Source organism: Sinocyclocheilus anshuiensis, unplaced genomic scaffold (assembly GCF_001515605.1).
Source record: "Sinocyclocheilus anshuiensis isolate Anshui unplaced genomic scaffold, SAMN03320099.WGS_v1.1 scaffold284, whole genome shotgun sequence".
NCBI lineage: Eukaryota > Metazoa > Chordata > Actinopteri > Cypriniformes > Cyprinidae > Sinocyclocheilus > Sinocyclocheilus anshuiensis.
The window spans coordinates 1,609,757-1,631,442 of NW_015554266.1; the positions used below are offsets into that span (position 1 = coordinate 1,609,757).

Sequence of the window (21,686 nt, forward strand, 5' to 3'; positions counted from 1 at the left end):
AAGGCGGGGCATAGAGGAGAAACAATAATGTACAGTATGTGGAAAATAATGTGTTTTTTAAACCTTAAACCGCATAAACACATTGCATTACACCAAATACACAAAATAATGTTCTTTTTAGCAACATCATATGACCCCTTTATGAGATCTAAAATAAGGTCATACAGAATAAGGCATTAATATGTGCTTTATAAGTACTAATAAATAGCTAATATGCTAGTAATATGCGTGCTAATAAGCAATTAATTATTAGTGAGAATTGGTCGCTAAACGAAAATGTTACTGAATATTCAATTAAGGCTCTAGTGCAGCGCTTCTCAAAGTCCAGACTCCGGTCCGGATCCGGACCCGGAGGAAATTCAATCCGGACCCGCCTCCATTTCATATTTCAAGAGCACTAATTATATTTCCTACTTTGATATATGCATGTTAAACTTGTAAATCATTTGTTTAGTTTTTTTAATGTCTTTTTGGAGATGGTCCGAAATGAAAGCGAAGGCGAGATTGAAACTTTTCCTTTATGACATTTGTTGTGACATCCAGTGAGCGTATGACGTTTGACATAATCGGGCGACATTTCACTGCTAATATTAGTAATAATTTTTTTTTTCTTTTTGTTATCACTTAGATTATGGCCATTTGACTTCTAGAAGTGTCCAGTGTTTCCCATACATTGAGTTATTTGTGGCGGCCCGTCACAATATCAAAACTGACCGCCATAAATAGATTTTCCACCGCGGGTGTTTTTATATGAGTGTATCTTTGAAAAGAACCGACCGTCTTCAGAAAAGCTTCAATGTCATTTTTATTTCGTCTTTCCTGTAATGCCTGATAAAGTAGCGTTTGTGAGTGCAGCGATGTATGATTACAGCCGTTACCGGAGAAACCGCTATATCTCCCGCTCCAGCAGCGCCTCCTGCTGGCAGAGAATGAATTTGCATTGGCAAGTCTGTGGGAAACACTGGTGTCTGTCAACAAACATAAACAAAAAGCATGCTTCAGAACTGTTTTGAGAAGGTGCTTAAGTTTTGAGCCATGTATTATTACTCTGAATTAGGCTACTACTACTATTACCATCTTGTGCCCTGCAATAATAATTTACTCAAACTCTCTTTTATGAGATAAAGTGGGGAAAAAAAAGAAAATCAGCCAAACATATCGGCCAAAAAAAAAAAAATCCATCGGCCATCAGCTGCCCTGATTTCTAAATATCTGCATCGGCCAGAGAAAACCCCTTTTCGGTCAATCTCTGTTGCTGACACTTAAATTAATTGTTTTGCCACTTTTGCACTTGTTATTAATGTATTTTGAATGCAAAGGGCACTTTATTTAAAAAAAAAAATTAATGTTTATTTGTTATGCATGTTATGCAGCCTATGTTTATTAAAAACAAGTTTTGTAATAACCAATTGTTCCGGTCCGGACCTTTGACACTGATGAAAATTCAGATTTGGACCTTTGAATGTAGACTTTGAGAACCCCTGCTCTAGTGTTTCTAGTGATTGTACAGCATCAGCAGTTAAAATCACAGGCCATGTGAAATGGTGATGGACTTTCAGTCTGTTCAGTCACAAACACACACTACATTCTGTAACAGCTGGGATCAGATCGGAGACTCCGCAGTGCACTTCACGTCCAATAAAGACAGGAGAAGTGTGTTTGGGTCTCAGCGTAACACACCGGCCATGACCTCCCAAACATTTGATATGGAGAAGTTAGACAGGGATAGTGTGTGTGTGTGTGTGTGTGTGTCTGTCTCTAGGGTGACAGCAGCAGGATGAGAGGCAGGAAGTGAACAGAACTCCAGACATCTGGCACTGCCGTCTCCCCTGACACACACACACGCACACACACACACACACTCTGATCTCTTCCGATCAAAGTCTGCCCTGCTTACTCTTCCACAACACACACATCCAAATTACATCCACACACACTTACATGTGTTCTCCTCACAGACTGAATCAAACCTTTAGTTTAGCCAACAGCTCCTCTGATGAAGGCATCACACTGTGATCTAAAACCAGTCTGAGTGTGTGTGTGTGTGTGTGTTGGCTCTCAGGGCGGTCCAGTCAGCAGTTCTGTTCTTTGCATATTCAAGGTGAGGTAATTTGACTTAAACAGCTTTAAACTGCGAGTCAGAGACATGCTGACAGATCTTTATCCTCCAGCACTGCATGAGTGTAAATACAGTGAGCGACAGACTGAACTGTGTGAAAAGTGCAACTAGAGCTGGACAACAGTTTTAGTGAGCAATATTATTTATAAATATGACATTATTGACACTACTAGCTTTTAACACTTGTGAAAACTACTGAACATAATTCAGCATATATCTCCAAACATTAAGGCCATAAATCTCCAAGTGGGAGGATCCTTGTGAATTAGGGTGGACCTCTATTCTGTCAATGTTGATTTTGGATGAAAGTTTTAAGGTTACAACAGAAAACCTGAAAAGATACATTTATGCTGAATTTTAATAAACTATAATACTCCCTAATTTATAGAACTCAATTGAAGTATGAGAGAAAGGTCCATTTAGAACGAACTGATTTACTAGAATTACTAGAATTACTGATTTACTAGTCTTGTCACTGCACTACATTTTTTATCAATTGAACAAAACCTCACCGATTTCGTGATCCTCAATATCATTGCACAAAAAATGAATAACTCAAATGAATTATTAATATAAATATAATATATTAATATAATATAAACTCATATTTATACAACTTCTATAAGTATATGCAACCTTACCCAGATACATACAGTATACTCATGCATACTTTTTAGCAAATTTCGGCTATATGTAAAGCACCTATAAGGCCTGAAGATACAGTATTGTATTATTAAAATATATTTGACTTGACTTGGCTTGAATAAACAGAACCTTCCAAAACTACATATGACACAGAGAGAGGCATTTTGGATGAAATGATTCACTAGTGGGTATCAGACTTTCCAAAGTTACATATGAGAGACAGAGGACCGCTTAAGACAAACCGAATTACTAGAATGAATCAGACAACATTTTATCAGATTCGTAGCAGATCTCTACAGGTGGAGCTGGGGAGGAGGAGGGTAAAACAAAAGGTTTTATATTGTGCTGCAGAATGATCGTTGACTAGGGAACGGAATAAATGGTTATGTGGATTAGGAAGTACATCTGATTGGCTACTGCGACTCTCAAGAGCCAAGCAGATCCATAACAGGTGTTATGGAACATATTTACATACCAACGGTAGGTCTATAGTTTGGCAGCTTTGACCCCCCCCTCCCCTCCCAGGTTATTATATGATAATAAAGGTGGAGCTGGATTGGAGGATGGATACCGGAAGTTACGAGCACCGTAAGAAGTAAATTGCTGCCAGATATACCAGGTACACACTACCTCCAGAAAACCAATAATTTATACAAAACTATAAATGATAATCACAAAAGGAACCATTAAGAATAACATTCTACCAGAAGGGACATTGAGTGTGTTTTTCTTTGTTAGTGTATGTCATCTCCAGTGTGTGTGTGTGTGTTTCAGACAGACAGGATGAGCGGGGTCACCTGTTCTCAGTCTCACAGAGTTAGCGCGGCTGTCTAACCCAGCCGTGCTCTGTTGATCTGACAGTAATCCAGAACCACTGCAGAGCAGAGTGTGTTACATTATCTGTCTTAATCCGGTAATCCACAGACACATGGCTAATATCAATCCCACCCCCACACACACCATCCTCACTAATCACTTTAATGATGGACCCCCGGCAACTGATCCCTGCAGCACCGCCCCTCCCGCCCCTGATTGACACACCTTCCCTCTCTCTGTGTAACGATGCACATGCGCGCGCACACACACACACACACACACACACACACACACACACACACACACACACTCTTACTCCTCCCAGGCAGCTCTCATTAATGAAATTCACAGCCCAGGGCAAAACACAAAGCAGACATATGTTCAGCAAATATGTGTGTTTTGGTCTCTGTGTCACTGTAACTGTGAGTGTTTAATAGAGTCACTGGCGTGTGTGAGTCTTTGATGTGATCCGTTGTCTGGCCCGAAACTGAAAGCTCAGTCAAACCATAAGCTGATATGACAGGACATGAGAATCAGAGAGAGAGAAAAAAGCAGGTACTTCTGGTATTAAAGGAATAGTTTAGCCAGAAAATGAAGATTTTGTCATCATTTACTCACCCTTACGTGCTTCCAAACCTGAATGACTTTCTTTTTTTTTTCGTGAAACGCGAAAGAAGATGTTCAGCAAAATGTTTCTGCTGCTCATTCATGTCAAACTTCAAAACGTACCATAAAGTAGTTCATATGACTTGTGCCACATAATATAGCTCTGTGTGAGGAAGTGAAATTTAGGTCGTTATTCACTAAAAATCTTTTCTGCAGCTTTCAAATCTCCTACACCCCTTTTGAAAAATAAGTGCACCTAATTGTATTAAATTGCAGTGTATTTCTTAAAAGTATATTTAAAAAAAAAACAATACTGGAAAATAATATTTATGAAATAAAAAGCTAATTAATTGTACTTAAAAAGAGTACACTTTCATGACGGTTTCTTACACTTAAGTACACTGTTAAAAGAGCATTTTGTAATGTCTAATTAAAAGTTTTACTTTAAAGTACATTTTAAAACATTTTGTCATGCTTTAAAGAAGTGATGTTTTAACATACTAAAGCACATGCAAAGAACTTGATTATAATTTTGCCTGTAGTATATTATTCAATATTCTATTTAAAATTAACATATTTTAAATGTACTAAACTACACCTTTATCATTACAAATGTGTTATGGCAAATATATTTAAATACATCATAATAGAAATGAAATTAAAGTATATTTTAGTTTATCATAAATGCTTCAGCAGTACACTTTAACCATATTTCAAATACAACAGAAGTAATAATGAAATTGCATATAAATATTAACTTAAGTCCTACTTAAGCAGGTGAAAAAAAACACTCTAAAATTCAGCTAATTGCATTTAATATCAGTTTAAACTACAATACATTTTCATTTAATTCATTCAGTTCACTCTTAGCATAGTATATTCTTTTAAAGTATGTTATTTCCATGATAAATACTGTTTCTAAAACTATGCAAGAGAGTACGTCTTTTTCACAAGGGATTCTTCTGTGTATTCAAACTTGGCATAAAGGATTTGATTTCTCATGTGTCACGTCAACCGATCCAATCTTTAAGGTGTTGAAGTACTTTTATGGTATTTTTGACATTTTTGGAGTTTGACCACTGGTCACACTTTCGTTTTATGGGGGGGAAAAAAGCAGTTTAGAGGTTCTTCAAAAGTCAATTTGGAACAACAACAGGGAGAGTAAATGTTGGGTCATTTGTGTCAATGTTTTTTGTTAATTATTCATGTCCGCGTGTGTGCATTCGGGACTATGGGAATGTTATAGCAGCAGACACACACACGTGTAAATGTGTGAGTTGACTCACCCTGCTCCTGCAGCCCGTCTCTCTCTCTGCTGTCACTCTGTTTGTCTGTCTTCAGCACAAACAGGTCACCGGAGCTGTCCTCTCTGCTGCCCGTGTCTGCGCTGACAGAGACAACCTGAAAAGAAATGCACACACACACATACACACCCACGTCAACAGAAAACACATCAGGAAACAAAGCGAACAAATATAAACAAGCGGATCATAATTAATAAAACAGCAGTGGGTCTTTTGTGTGAAATAATTAAAGTGATTTAATAAGAGCAGGCTGTTTTGGAGCATCCATTAACACACGGTGTTTGTCAACAGTAAGTGCTAATGCACTGGTACCAGAGCTCTCCCTCTCTTTCTCTCGTCACGCTCGCTTCATTGTAATGCAGGAAATAACGCAGGCCGTCCTCGCAGACTTCCGCACACATTTAATTTTATCTTTGAATAAAAGAGCTATAGGAAAGAATGAATCTGCTTAACATTTCTAAGTACACCCTCCAAAGGAGCGGGCTGTTTTAATCTTACATATGCTCAGCAGAGTTACTGGCAAAAACTGTACGTTTTCTTCATCTCATCCTTTCAACATCAAATGGCGAGCAGCAAAAATTGGATCAGACTTCAAAGCTCAGCGATGTGCTCCAAGTCACAGAGTGGCTCTACTATTTCACATATTGAATTCGAGTAGGATATCAAAGTCCTAGCAAAGAACCTCAGGTCTTTACTGGAAAAAAGGGGCTCCAACATCTGTAGAGAGAGCAGCGAAAAGACAAATCACCTCAGGGAGAAGTCAGCGTTTACTCTCTACCACGCTTTTCCAGCCTTTTGATTCACTCCTTCTCTCTCTACCTCTATGGGTTCCTCGCTCGCTCGCTCGCTCTCTCTCTCAGCGGAGAAGTGAATTCTCTACGAGGGAACTGTCTCTTTTGTCTCAAGGACTGTGCTGTTTGATCTGAGGGTTGCTCTGTGTAATATTCAGTGCAGTCGGGTGACAGTAGAGTTCATATTAACTCGAGCCGTATCAGACGTGCAATTAAAGGACTAGTTTGTTCAAAAATGAAAATTCTGTCCATGTTTACTCAGCTCTTTGTTGTTTCAAACCTGCATATTCGGAGGATGCTCCTGCTGCAATATTCCATACCATAAAAGCATACAGTGACCAAGGGCAAAAGGACAGGAAGCACCATAAAAGTTCAAGTTCAAGTTCATTTTATTTGTATAGCACATTTACAGCAGCCGCTAGGCTGACCAAAGTGCTTTACAGAAGAGAAATATATAAAAACATACACAGAAAACAAGCCAAATAAAAATATGAACAACCCATTAAAAAAAATTACCCAGCTTCACTAAAAACTTTCTGTCTGACATGTATGACTGAAACCAATTAAGAACGGTAGCTTTAGACCCACCCAGGACTCTAGTCTGGATAATAGTGTGGAGTGGTCAACTGTATCAAAAGCGGCCGATAAATCTAAAAGAATAAGAACCACAGAGTCTCCAGAATCAGTGGAGAGATAAATATCGTTTAACACTCTCAAGAGGGCAGACTCAGTGCTGTGAGCAGACTTAAAACCAGATTGAAAAACCTCATAAATAGAATTACTAGTCAAAAAATGTTGAAGTTGATGCAGCACAATTTTCTCCAATACCTTAGAAATGAAAGGTAAGACAGAAATTGGCCTAAAATTTTTTAGAACAGAAGAGTCAAGTGAAGGCTTCTTGAGTAGGGGAGTTACTGTAGCCACTTTAAGACTGGCAGGGACAGCGCCAGTTTGGAGACACTTATTGATAAGAGACACCAAACCAAGTCCAATTGAATCAATCATTAATTTGAAGAATCTCGGGTGAATAATATCGTTAGAACAAAATGAGGGTTTGAGCTTGTCAATCACCTCCTTCAATGACTGGAAATTGATAGGTTTGAAAGCATCCCAAAAGGCAGAGGCAAATGTTATTCCATTACATAAAAGCAGGTAAAACCTTTACAGCAGCCTGGAAAAGAGCAGCACGGCAGTTCTATTTTGTGTTTAAAATTATACATATATGTAATGATAATATCTGACCTTTTCAACTGGGAGGTGATTGGTGGAAAATCTTCTTTCAGGTGTGGGTTGTCTGAGAAGAAAAGTAATCATTAAACAGTCAGAATTCCTCACAAACTGCAAGTTTAGGATTTCCGTAATTCCGAGAAAACGAGTTGGTTTAATACAAGATGATGATATCAGATGACTGCATTACTGCAACACTTACATTGCGAGTATTCTGGTTTACATCGCTCTCTCCTTCAAACCATTGTAAACATCTGCTCTAAAATCAATGTGTGGCACTGAGACGGCCTATGAAGTCTAGTTTCATTACATGAACAGCAGACCTGAAGAAAGGCCCAGAATATTATGAGGAACAGCTCATGTTCTCCACCACCAGGTCCAGCTGCTTCCTTTCATTATACTCTATAGGTCCTTGTATATTTATTCTGGTCCCAGTTTTTATTCCATTACATTATTCTTTATTTCACATGCTGTATATTTTCATTATATATTGTGTTGTTCATAATAACGCTAGCAGTTTCTGAGAAAAAAAGAGACTTATAACTTATAAGAGACTTATAAGAGTCTCCTGAGCTGTGCAAAAGCAACTCAAAATGTTCTTCTGCATACATGTGACCACCACAATATCAATGACATCTTCCTCATCAAGTCAACCGTGACATAACTATTTAGTGCAGTAACTCTTGACGCACAAGGATGGAACATTTAATGCACACACACACACACACACACTGACGTCATCTGGTACTCGAACCCTGTGATAGCGCTCACACACCTGCTCCTGTCAGCTAATGAGCATGTAGGTAAGTTTATGAACTTTACAAGGGAAAATTGGGCCAGTTGATGTCAAAATAAATCTATAAGGCTTCTCTCCAGCCCTGATGAAACAGAATAGCAAAGTGTGAGGTTTGAAGTTTCACCACTGAGACTTCTGATATAAACAAGCATTGAGGATCCCCTCTGATAAGCCGACTGGCTGGAGGATATACCCCCAAACCCCCCAAAAACACTCAGATGTGGGAGGGCGGAAGAAAACTTTAGATTTTCAAAATCTATTAAAACGAGTTATCACGATATGCTTATCAACAATCTTTCTGCTGCATGGGTATAAAAAAATAATATGAAAATAAATCTGTGCACTAAACATAAAGCATAACTCTGAGAGCTAATTTTAACTGTGATCAAGACATAAGGATTCACATTCTTAAAAAATGGGCAAAAGGAGATTTAAAATTATGTTTCAAAAAGAGTCTAGTGCACCTGCTTTGACACCTTGAGTTGTTGAGGGCAGTGCATGGTTAAATGCAGTTTGTGTCATTTCTGAACAAAACAAAAAGCAAAGCAAAACAACACAACACAAAACAAAACAACAACAACAAAACAAAAAACAAAGCAAACCAACACAACACAAAACAAAACAACAAAACAAAAAACAAAGCAAAACAAAATTAAACAAAACAAAGCAAAATGAAACAAAACATAGCAAAAAAAGAAACAAAACAAATACATGTTATTGTACATAATTACATTTTTTAATATTAAATACATCATTCTTTTTTTGTCAAATCAAAACCAAAATTAAAATAAAAATGTTCTTGCATTTTTTTTTTAAATAAAGAGCTGATTATTGGTAGTTATCTGCATTTTGTTTCACATTAACTTGCATTTCAACAACACTGATCATCAGCGTCTTCTAAACACTGCAACATTTCTGTCAGAACCCAGATCTGCAGTGAGGTTAAAGACGATCATCTACTAGTATTTATTCACAGAGTGCATGTGTGTGCGAGTGGATTGTCACTCAGGAGCTATGATTTAAGGAAGGTGAATAAAATGCTTGCACACACTCTACCACAACATCACTGGGACGTGCTGTAGGAGACCTACTGTATAGAACAAACAGATACCTAAACACGCAATCATGCAAAAATACACCATGATAACATACAAAGGAAACAAACACAATGAACACACCATCACTCACCCAGTCCATTGTTGACACTGTTTGTAGTCTTTCCTGACTTTGTAGCCTCTGTATGCTGTAACAAACATTCACACAAACAATGAATAAAATAACATGAATCATATCATCAACAAGGAGAGAATCATAAATCTGATTGCTCAGAAATGTAATAGCACACCTATTGAGGGATCTGTAGGAAAAAAGGTGCAAGCAATTCTAGCAAAGATTAATACAGAGGGTGGGTTTGTCCAAATCACTAACACTAAGTTTAAGCAATGAAAACCCCGTTAATAAGAAATGCCACAGATTAGTATGACTAATAGCATATTTTGCTTTTTGGTTATATCGAATGTAATGTAAAAGTGTCCTACTTGTATACATAGATTCGGGTAAATTGTTTCCTTTGATCAGACACACTAAGTGAATGTTTAGGATAAAAATACACAATGAGCTCTGAGTGAGCAATTAGTACTTTATCACTCATACAAATGAGTGTAAACCTCAGAACACATGAAAGCAGCAGCGCTGCTCTAAAATGCTAAAGCAGTCATTTATTTCACTTTCAACGAGACGTCCAATTAAAACTCACAAAACTTCAGGCTTTAATCAGAGCAGAGCAGATCAGGGTGTGAACACAGGCCTGTAAACTCAAACACACAAACCACTGGAAACAGAGTGAGAGTGTATATAGTTTGTCGTGTTTTGGAGTGTGTCCAGATGTATACTCAGCCAGGGGTGTGTTTTCTGTACACAACGTAACTTGCTGCTTAACCACCATAGTACTGTGCATCACTGTAGAAACTAACTAGCCAGTCATGACTGTTTCCCAAAAGCATAGTAACATGGATGCACTTCTGTCATTTGAACCACATTGATTCAACAATACAAGACTGTCATTAATGACGTCACATGCGGGTGGTGGAATAATAATTTGAGATCACAATTAATGTTATATATTTACAGCTAATTTACACAGCAGAAAGCCGTTGATATTTTAAGCAAGTTAACATGCAGTATGTAATTGGTGTACACTTTATTCCCGTGTACATGTCATTAGCAGCTTTCTCCACAACATCATTTCTCTGAGATGCTGCTCTATTGAACATGCCAGCTGAGGAGCACTTCACTACTTGTGTTCACTACTCGTCGTTTTTGATTATTTGATGTTTGATTGATGCTTTCCTTATGTCAGACTCCAAGACTCCTTTACACATTTACACATCAGCACATTCTTCAAAAACACTGCTGATTGTTCACACACACATATTTAAATGGGATGAAAGATACAGAATGTGCTGCATGTTGGCTTGCTTACTGCGCCCTAGAGCATGCAAACTATGCTCCCAACCACACAACTTCATGATGCTGTTTGTGAATGTTTGTTGGATTTATGGTTTTGGGAATTGTTAAACTGTGTTGGTAAAGACAGAACTTGCATACACAGTAAGCAACAGTACTTTTGGGAAACACACCCCAGTTATATTTAATGCATAAAAGCCTTGTGTGAACATGAATAATTTTAACAACAGTTATACTGCATTATAATACTTACCTATTTATGGTCATAGCTTTTAAGAATATGGTGGTTTATAACAACATGTCACTTAAGTTATAATGGATTTTAATTCCCACAGTTATAATTCTCATATCTTGACATTTTTTTAAGACCTGCACAGTATCTTACTACATTTTATTAGTGTTCTTTTAGTGTAAAGTGGCAAATACAAAGTCTTATTGTAAAGGTCCAAAAGGCTTTATAATGTGGTAATTATATTTACAAGTACTTTGTAATATTTACGTGTTTTTTAAACAGCCGTAAGATATAATGAATGTGTTATTTGACACATTTGCTTTGAACATGTTTAGTGTAATATCAATAAACCATATTGGGTCCCACTTTATATTCGGCGGCTTTAAATACTATTTACTTAATAATAAAAGAATGAATTGTTAGGTACAATGCACCTGTTGTGTTTATGTTGATTTGCTAAACACTTTTGCTGCTATTGAGGTGGGATACGGTTAGGGACAAGTTTGGTGGTCTGGTTAGGTTTAAGGGATAGAGGTAGGGTCAACAGTGTAATTATAGATGCAACTACAGAAATTAATTACAGATGTAATTGCAGGACAGTATTTTCAAATATAAGTACAATGTAAAAACATGTATGTACATAATAAATGCATTGTATTGAATGATTAATTTAAATGTAAGTACATTGTAGTTAAGGACACTTAATATAAAGTGGATCCCTATATTGCATTTTCTCAGATTTAAACGGGTTACCAGTGAACTTAAATTAGCTCACATTGAAATTAATATTAGCTTCACTGGAAACACTATTACGCATCTCCTGAATGAGTCTAGAATGTGCAGATCAAAAACACAACGAGGAAGACGCAGAAACGAGCGATCTCGTATGTATGCATATGCATATGAAAAACAATGCGATCATCAACAACAAACAGCATATAAAGGAAAACTGTCTAATGTTAACGAGTGAAATGGCGATCCTGGAAGTGCCAAAGGACTGTGAAGCTTTGGGGGTGTTGATGGAAGCGATCTACTACATATTTTCTTTGATCATCCTACTGAATATGATCCAGATGTAGTATTTGATAAAAACGTGATTTTCTCAGCTTTTTGTTTAATAAAACTTACCTACATTAAATTGTCGATAAAAAAAAAGAATGCTTGAAGCTAGAATAAAACTGATTTTCTTTTTTGTTTAAAGGGGTCATATGATGCTATTTTAAAGATCATTATTTTGGGTATTTGGTGTAACAGAATATGTTGACATGCTTTAATGTTCAAAAAACACATTATTTTTCAAATACTGTACAGATGTATTGCATGTTCAGATATTCATAAAACAAAATATTCTGGGGGCTATGAAATTTTAGCGAAAATCATAAAAAATTATGGCGGTGGCTGGCAACTTTTTTTCAAAAACGCTGGCGGGGAAAGAGTCAATATAGTCGTTTACTAAAATACAGTTTGAGTTGCAGAAGATGAACCTCAGGACAGAATGTTTACCAAAATTTCCTAAAGATATCCTATGGATATAGAAAACATTTCCCCCCTAAAGCAGCTGTTAAATTTGCATACTGTGCTTGGCTCACTGTGCTCGGCATATTCTCAGTGTATGGAGCTCAAATGTTTGAAAGACGGGTGTTTATTTTAGAAATGCTAATGTGGCCCACCTCAAAGTGGATACTCACACCTCTACACAGCTTTGAACATGTGGCCGAACACCGCGCCACCTGCACCAGCGGACACACTGCGAGCACAGAGCGAAAGAGAGACGTCTGTCAAAAAGGGGAACTGAAGTACTCCAGAAGAGGAGAGGAGAACAATAGCATCACTCCTCCCTCTCCTTCCTCCCCCTGGACCCCTGCCTCCGCCCCTCTCTCCTCATGCCCTCAGAAGACGAGCGTGGCGATGGAAATGCGCCCTGAGAAGGTTAATATGCCCGCTTTGATCTCTGTCAGGCCACACCGAGTAAGAATTCATTTACATTTCTGATGAAAAGGGTGACAGTATAAAAAGCCATCTTGTTTCTGGTATGTGAGAGTCTGTAATGGGCCGGGAATGTGAGAGAGGAAGTGGCAGGGAACCCCCAGCACCCCCCCATCCCTCTCATCCCTCTCTCTATTGCTCTCTCTCTCCCTCTTCACTCCTCTGCCGCCTGCTCTGGGAAACAGATGAAAGCAAAGAGAGAAGCTCAAGAAACATGGGGACCAAATGCTGTGACCCAAACTTGCAAAAGAGACGCTGGCTTCACACATGATTAATTTAGCAGCACTGTTTCATGGGATTGTTTGTTGAGATCAAAAAAGGCACTTTGTGAAAATGCAGAAGTTCATGATTGGAAGAAAAAAAAATGCAAGAGATTTGAAAAGAAAGAAAGAAAAAGAAAGAAAGAGAAAGAAAGAAAGAGCTGTCTTAGCTCTTGGCTCATACATTTTCACTACTGCTACTACTTAATTTTCTGAATACTCCAGTCATCTTGATAATTACACTACCATTCAAAACTTTTGGGTTAGGGTTAGGTTTTTTATTTATTTTATTTTTTTTATGTTTTTGAAAGAATATCCTATTCTCACCAAGGCTGTATTAAAACTACAATAAAAACAGTAATATAGTGAAATATTATTACAGTTCAAAATTACCAATTCCTATTTGCATATATTTTAAAATGTAATTTATTCTTGTGATGGCAAAGCTGGATTTCCAGCATCATTAATCCAAACTTCACAAAAAAACATTTCCTATTATTATCAATGTTGAAAACAGTTGTGCTGTTTAATATTTTTGTGGAAACCGTGATACATGTTTCTTCATGAATAGAAAGTTCAAAAGAACAGCATTTATTTGAATCAAATATTTTGTCCCATTTTAAATGTTCACTGTCACTCGATCAATTTAATGCACTCTTACTAAATAAACATATTATTTTATTTTAAAAAATCTAACAGACCCAAACTTTTGTTATATTTTGTATAGCATTACATATAAATAATATGAATATTAGAATATTCAGTGTATTTTGAGTAAAAAAACAATCATTTATTTTATATTGTGTTGTTCTAATTTGATTTTCATAATTTCTATTTTACTTTACTTTGCACTTTTTCCATGAACTGGATGGTGACATCACTGACTCATCAATGAACTGACTTGAACTGAAAAATGACTCTTTGTTATTGTCCTCTTGCATTATTGACAAACTATTTTCCTGTTTGACACTGTAAAGCTGCATTGACACAATCTGTATTGTATAAAGCGCTATATAAATAAAGGGGACTTGACTTCACAGCTCAGATGCTTTACAAATGAGTGTTGTTTGTCATGCCAATAAATCACACTACACTGAAATTCAGAGAAAAATAAAGAAAATGAAAGTAAAGAGTAGAATTTCTTCAGTGAATATTTCCACAATATAGCGACATTAGTGTTATTTGAGTTGCACAGAATGCTCAGAGATACATACTTGACTGGATCCGTACAGCAGCCTGCTCACGCTCTCTCTTTATCTGCTTCAGATTCTGACGGGCCACATAACCCCTCCAGGCTACACCGAGACACAAAGAAAGACATGAGGGGATTAAAACATGGAATACTAGTTTATAGTGGCAAACATTTTCTAGTATTCATCACAGCAGTGTAATACAAAACGGAGATCAACAATACATTTTTTTTTTCTCAAAAAGTTCAACCACTAGTTCAGATTTTTACTTACAATATTCTCAATGGATAAACCGTCACAAATATGATACATTGTTAATTTTTGGGGTCAGTAAAATTCTAATTTAAAAGAAATTAATAATTTTATTCAGCATTAAACTGATCAAAAGTGACAGTAAATATATTTTTAAAAGATTTCCATTACAAATAAATGCTGTTCTTTAAACTTTCTATTCATTAAAGAATCCTGAAAAAAATGCATCACTGTCTCCACAAAAATATGAAGCAGCACAAATGATTTCAACATTAGAATTGTTTCTTGAGCAGCAAATCAGCATATTAGAATGATTTCTGAAGGATCATGTGACACTGAAGACTGGAGTAATGATGCTGAAAATTCAGCTTTGATCACAGGAATAAATTATATTTTAAAACATATTACAATAGAAAACAGTTATTTTAAATTCAAATAATATTTTACAATTTTACATAAGAGCTCTTTCAAAAACATAAAAAGCTTTACCAACCCCAAACTTATAAACAATAGTGTATGCAAAGCTAGTTATTAATCTTGCTGTAAAATGCCATACAGTGCAGCCCATTTTTCTTTAGAATTTTCCATCCATTCTAACCATGTTTAGTCCTTGAAATTTCAACAAATTTCCTCCTTCATATTAGACAGCTATATAAAATTAATTTTAGTTGCCGAAATAAATCATCACACATGATTAACAAACGTAAAATGCAGTGACCCTCACAAACTAGCCTCAGACCATCCATATATCCTTACTGTTGAGCCCTGTACATGCATCTGTTCTCAGAGTCATTTGGTAATGCGTTTGGGTTACAAGAACCTGACTGTATAATAATCGCCCCGTTGTTGCGTTTCTCTCTCTCTCTCCGATATCGCCGAGCTCCCAGCCAGCCTTTGGTGTAGGCCTGCATCAACACCACCCGTGCGATCACCTCCCGCAACATCAGATTGAGCTGCTCCACGTGATAGTACTTCAGAAACACCTGCAAAGACACATACAGTCACAGATGCAGGGAAGCATGCTCAGACCTTACAATAAAAACACCACCTTCATGTGTCTGTCGGGGACACAAAATAATCAAGGGGTTCAGGTTGAAAAAGGACTCTTTGAACATTTTCTTTTTTTTTTTTACAGAGTTGCAGATGCCAGCCATCTGGTCAATTAGATCCACAGATAACTACCTTAACTTCTCAGACAGACAGAAGTGAGAGTGAGCGATTGTGAAAGAATGTGAGGAAAGAAACCATGACTTATAAATACTTTTTCTGGAAGCATTGGTTTGACAGAAATGCACTAATAGACAAAGCTAAAATTGTTCTCTGTGCTATGAAAGGCAAATTAATAATAAATTATGTATATCTATAGCAGACATCCCAATTAACCATCTCCGAGACACAAAGTCACATGTGTAGAGCTTGTTTAGTTAGTTTGGTCAATGTCTAGAGCTCTTCCTGACTGATCCACAGCTCTATGCATTTTCTATCAGACATTTTAATGGCTGTTAGGAGCACAATAATGAAAGCCTATGATATAATTAGAATGTCAGTCAGAGTAATATGAATCTAATATTGAGCATGACACAACACATCACATAACCAGCTCCATATAAATGTATTATCTGATGTAGTAAACTTGCTCAACAGCTCACCTGGTGCAGAACTGCACTTGAGATGCAGGGTGGCTTGTAGAAACAAGCTGGGTTTAGTTTAGCGTAGGTGGCTATTTTCAAACATGACAGAGCATCAACCTTTTAGAACCACTCACCGGACAGCGGACTCTTCATTTCCACGGTATGTACAACAAACAAAATCAAATGTTGAAAGATTTATGTTCATCAGTTTTGGATAAAACTTGCACCACAGACTGGGCATTTCACTTTGAAAGTGTCACAAAATTTTGCGGATATGCCGCCACATGTACATTATTTCCCAATAAGCCTGGGTTGCTGATTGCTGCCAAAAGTGCTTTAATGAAGTAGTGATAATTCAGTTTTTTTCTTTAGCAATGTTAACACAAATCTGGTTTTGGCTTTGTCATTAAACAAAATGAAGGGGTCTGAATACTTTTTGAAGGCACTGTATATTTGGTTTCGACAGCCCACCATGAAATCCCTATGGCCCTATGGCCAGTCCATCCCTGCTGCTACTAAAACAAATGTTGCTATTTATTGTTTGTTTTATATATGCTTGTGTGATTTATTAACATGTATGACCTCTCTGAACCCTTTTCTTAGTTTTTCAGTATGTTCACTGTTCCTAGAACAGGCTCGTTCCTGTATTTAATAAATGTGTTGGCAATATTGTACGAAAAAACAGGGATTTTCCTGTAAAAAAAAAAAAAAAATATATATATATATATACTGGGGCTGTACCTGTTACATGTATGATCTGTGTTCCCTCCTTTGTTGTGTTTTGGTTTTGGCCTGTGACCTAGTTTTCCTGAGTTGTCTTATTTGTTGTTAATTAACTAATTAGTTCCTTGTTTGCTTTGTGTACTTAAGCCTTCTGTTCTCCCTCAGTATTTGTTGGTTCTCGTTAGCAATTGTGTTTGGTAGCATTTGTTCCTGTTCTCCAGTTAGTTTGATATTAAACAGGTGTTCCTGAACTATTCTTCTTTGTCGTACAAGTTATTATACTACCATACTGTAACAGAAGAACTGACAACAAACAGTAATATTATTAGCAGCGTTTTTCCCTCTTTTGTTTCTTTTTAATCTCTTTTTTTTCCCCATGGACCTTCCCGCAGTCCAGCTTCTCCGCTTGGAGACCGTCCACTGGAAGACCACACACGGGACTTCATCCATCTGGCTTTCCTTATGCACTACCCTGATCGCTCGCTATGTGTTTTTTACCATACCAGCCTGACCGAGCGATTGAATGCGCGCCTTCCAGCGGATGGTCCAAGGAGGATTTCGCTGCTTTCATGGAGTGGGTGCTGGTGAACAACAGCTCGCCTTTCACCATCGGCCCCGTGGATAATGACTTCGCCACCAGCCCCACTCCATCACTGTCAGAGACCAGCCATCCACCACCGCTGAACGACACGATGGTGTTGTTGCATGTGCCCACTGCAGACCGTGGAAAATGGCCTTCTGCGATTGATGAGCCTGAACCAAGGAATAGGTTGGAGAGAGTCATCGCCCCGGAGCCTGCTTCATATCATGCGTCTGACCAGGTGTGAGAGCCGGCAACACCGCAGATAACCGAGGGAGTGTTAGTGGAGATCGACGGCTTCTTAGTCGTGTGAGTTATTGTATTACCATACCGTAACAGTACCATTGTACAGTGGTAATAACAGATGGTACAATTATGGTACTGAATAGTCACTACATTCATGTACCGAGGCATTTATATGATTCTTCAAAGTAAACTAAGCTATTCTACCATGGTATATGCCCAAAAAGCCTTGGTATTTTAATGCAGTACAGGCTGAAATTTCCTGGTAGTATCATAGTACTCTTTGTTGCAATACAGCATACTAAATCGAAGAACACTGATGGAGAGAGAGAGAGAGAGAGAGAGAGAGAGAGAGAGACAGAGAAAAGAGTACTTTGAAAGAATGATGATAACTTTACCTTGGTCTTGCCCAGGACCCAGTTGTCCAGTTTGGCTCTCTGCAGTATAATAATGGCGTTCTCTCTGCTGCCCTCTGGCATCTGATGGGCACGAAAGGCCAGATAGTAATACCTGCAAGAAAATCAAAATTACCAGACTCTCATTACACCAGTCAAAATGATAAATGTACAGTGCTGAGGCTTCTTCTCAAGCTCAAACATCCATTTAACTTGACTGATCATATTGTGTAAAAAAAAAAATTGTTTGGAGAAAATGTATGTTTGTGTTAACCACAGACCATATTTCATGCATTTAACCATTTAAACCCATTCAAAAAATGGAACCAGAAGTGTTAAAATGCTGACTAATTTCTGTGTTTTGGCCGACAAAAATATGGAATCCCTGCAGCACTCTCTCTATAACTTATATATATATATATGTGTGTCAATATACAGTATATAGCAATATTTTAATGGCAATTTACAATATGACACAATTCACAAAAAAAATCATTATTTTTGTAATTCCGTTTGGTGCCACCAGTGAAGCAAAAATTACACACTTCACTGTTTTGCACAGAACAAGATAAAAGTCTATGGCAAGACTATCTCTCTATATTGCTCTAGATATTCCAATGATAACATCTTTCTGCTACAAAAACCTTTGACGGTCAAGACAGAAAGGTAAAGCGTCACCTGATTCTCTGATCAATCACTAGATATGGGGCCATTGTTGCCTTGTTGTTATTGTCTGGGGGCCATCAGTTTTACTTCTGCATATACCTGCCTATAAATAAACTGGTCTGAATCTCACAAATGAGTCTCATAGAAACATCTGAAGCGGTTCTTGCGGTTGATCTCGAGCATTTACTCTGAAGAGGAATATATCAGCCTTTGTGTTTAAGAAAGAATACTGCCTTTGATTCCACTTGAACTGTGATCTTTCATAATTATGCTCCTGATAGCTGTTATGTCTCTGGTATAAAATACAAAGAGCTCTCCTTTACAACACCAGAGAAGGTTTCCAAAAAGATCTGTTTGAATCCACTTCTTCATACTGAAACTGGTTTTACGGAGCTGGCGTGTCAGTGTGGATCAGACAGGAAGAGCTATAAAAGTTGTCCGACTAAGGAAACGCAAACAGAACGGTCACGTAATTTTATGCAAACTGGTCGGGGAAGTCTGGGGAAAATACGGATAATCAGGACACTTCTGTGATCAAAAGAATGACGGGAAAAAAAAGCCGGCGAGAGTCTTGCGTTTGAGCGGCCCCTCTGAGCACAGAGAAATTGTCTGGGATGTTTATGTAAAAGAGATGACCTACATGTCCACCATCTGACGGCCCACGAGAGAAAGAGATGGATGGGTTGAAAGAAAACGCAAGAAAGAGAAAAGTTTATGGGAAATTAAGTGCGATTCCCAAAGCCTCAGACAAGTAAATTTGGACCATGAATTTCCACGGCGCTGAGAAACTTTCAGCGGATTCACTCCACCTCTTCAAAGTACCACTTCAGCACTAATTACTCAACTAGAGTCTAATTTAGCATCACTTGTATTCTCAGAGGCTTAATGACCTATTATTGATGAGATTATGGTCTTCGTTCAGAACTGCCAAAATATATAGATAATAAACCTGCAACGTGAGTTTCCCAGGAGCTTTAGGGAGCACTAGAGGAGGTGGGTCTATTCAATATGGGCTCATGGAGCGCTCTCTAAGCTTTGATCTCTCTAACTGTCTGTCTGTCTGTCTTTTTTTCCTTCTTTTCATGACGCCCAAGAGCTTCAGTTAATTAAATCTAATAAAATTCCTGTAGTCCAACAGGAACGCCCAGAATAATATCATTTTGACTGCATAACTGATGAAGTCTGGATGTGTGTGTGTGTGTGTGTGTGTGTTTTTTCTTTTTTTGCAGGATAGCATAATCATTATGACCACCTTTATTAACACAACCTCTGTAAAATGGAGCAGGAATTCCAGTCAATAAAGAAGCTAAAACTACATTTATATGTTCTGATAATAATGCTGCCATAAGGCTGCTTGGTTTCTTATAGACAGAATCCCAAATCTTTAATATTATGATCTAGACATAGCTTAAGTCTCTCCTTCAATGTAAGTTCATAAGCCTAATCAATTAACAGCAAATATACCATATTTCAGGGTTTAAGGGTTACAGTAGTTCACCCAAAAATGACAATTCTGTCATAATTTACTCACCCTCACGTTGTTCCATTAGACTTATGGGAAACACAAAGGAAGATATTTTTAATATTCTCTCATCACTGTTGTCTATCCTTTGAATCAACCAAAAATTTCAAGCTTCAAAAAGTTCATAAAGATGTCATAAAAATACTCCAAATGAATCGAGCAGTTTAATCCAAGTCTTCACTTTATATGATGAACAGTTTTAAGCTATTAAAGTTATTTAAGCTCTTATTCACATGCAAACATTGATCAATGCACATGCATAGAGCTAATCAAATATGGTAAACCATGCTTGCTTGACATAACAGAACCAAAATTGTAGAATATTAAAATTATCTTCACCAAAGATGAACAAAAGCCTTCTTGGTTTGAAAGAACATTTTTGGGTGAACTAACCCTTTAAATGTTTATTTTGATTCCTAACCCTAAATATGAACAATAGCAATCAACAAGTGGTAACACTTTAGTTTAGGGACCAGTTCTTACTATTAACTAGTTGGTTTCTAACATGCATATTACTAGGATATTGGCTGTTTATTAGTACTTATAAAGCACATATTAATGCCTTATTCTGCAAGACCATATTTTAATCCTAACCATATCGAAACTTAACAACTACCTTCCTAACTATTAATAAGCAGCAAAAGTCATAGTTAATAATTAGTTAATAGTGAGAATTGTACCCCAATAAAGTGTGACCAATTAAATGAACTTAATGAACCACAAAATGACAACATTTCCCATTTTAACTAGACGTTACAACTTCAGGACTCAGCTTGTGAAGTGCATCAAATATGTAACTCAACAATATTCACTCTGACTTGCTGTGAATTGTCAGTCTTCTCTCAGGATGTCGTGTTCACTGAGTAATTCCTAATCTCTCTCCTCCCGCTCTCATTAGCAGCTTGTGTTTTGTGTGATCTGCGTTGTTTCTCAGGCCCTGCGGGACAAGCGCAACACTCATTCTACCAGTGTTATGTTACACTGTGGCTGTTTTCTACCTGTTAACAAACTCCTCGATGAGTATGCGGTGAGAATAGCCCTGCCGGCGGATGTTGACGGTCTCTAGGATGCCGGTGTAACGCAGCTGAACCATCACGCGCTCCTTATTGAAGAGCAGAGCCTGCCGGTCATCATTTGGTTTAATACAGCGGACGAAATGAGGCGTTCCCACCACCATCTTAGACAGCAGGTCCATGAGAGAGTACTGAAATAGACACACACACACACACACACACA

The 21,686-nt window shown here is 37.5% G+C and overlaps 1 protein-coding gene across 1 annotated transcript in view; it reads right to left on the bottom strand.

The window, feature by feature from the left end:
* Positions 1-4,320: 4,320 nt before the first annotated feature.
* Positions 4,321-21,686, bottom strand: part of myo3b (myosin IIIB) — a 117,235-nt gene continuing 99,869 nt past the window's right edge. The window contains exons 27-34 of the mRNA XM_016464173.1: positions 21,449-21,654; positions 18,266-18,377; positions 15,511-15,673; positions 14,463-14,543; positions 9,493-9,547; positions 7,524-7,575; positions 5,473-5,587; positions 4,321-4,349 (exon numbers count right to left, since the gene is read on the bottom strand). Of these exons, the coding sequence (XP_016319659.1) occupies positions 4,321-4,349; positions 5,473-5,587; positions 7,524-7,575; positions 9,493-9,547; positions 14,463-14,543; positions 15,511-15,673; positions 18,266-18,377; positions 21,449-21,654 (813 nt within the window). The remainder of the gene's footprint in view (positions 4,350-5,472; positions 5,588-7,523; positions 7,576-9,492; positions 9,548-14,462; positions 14,544-15,510; positions 15,674-18,265; positions 18,378-21,448; positions 21,655-21,686) is intronic.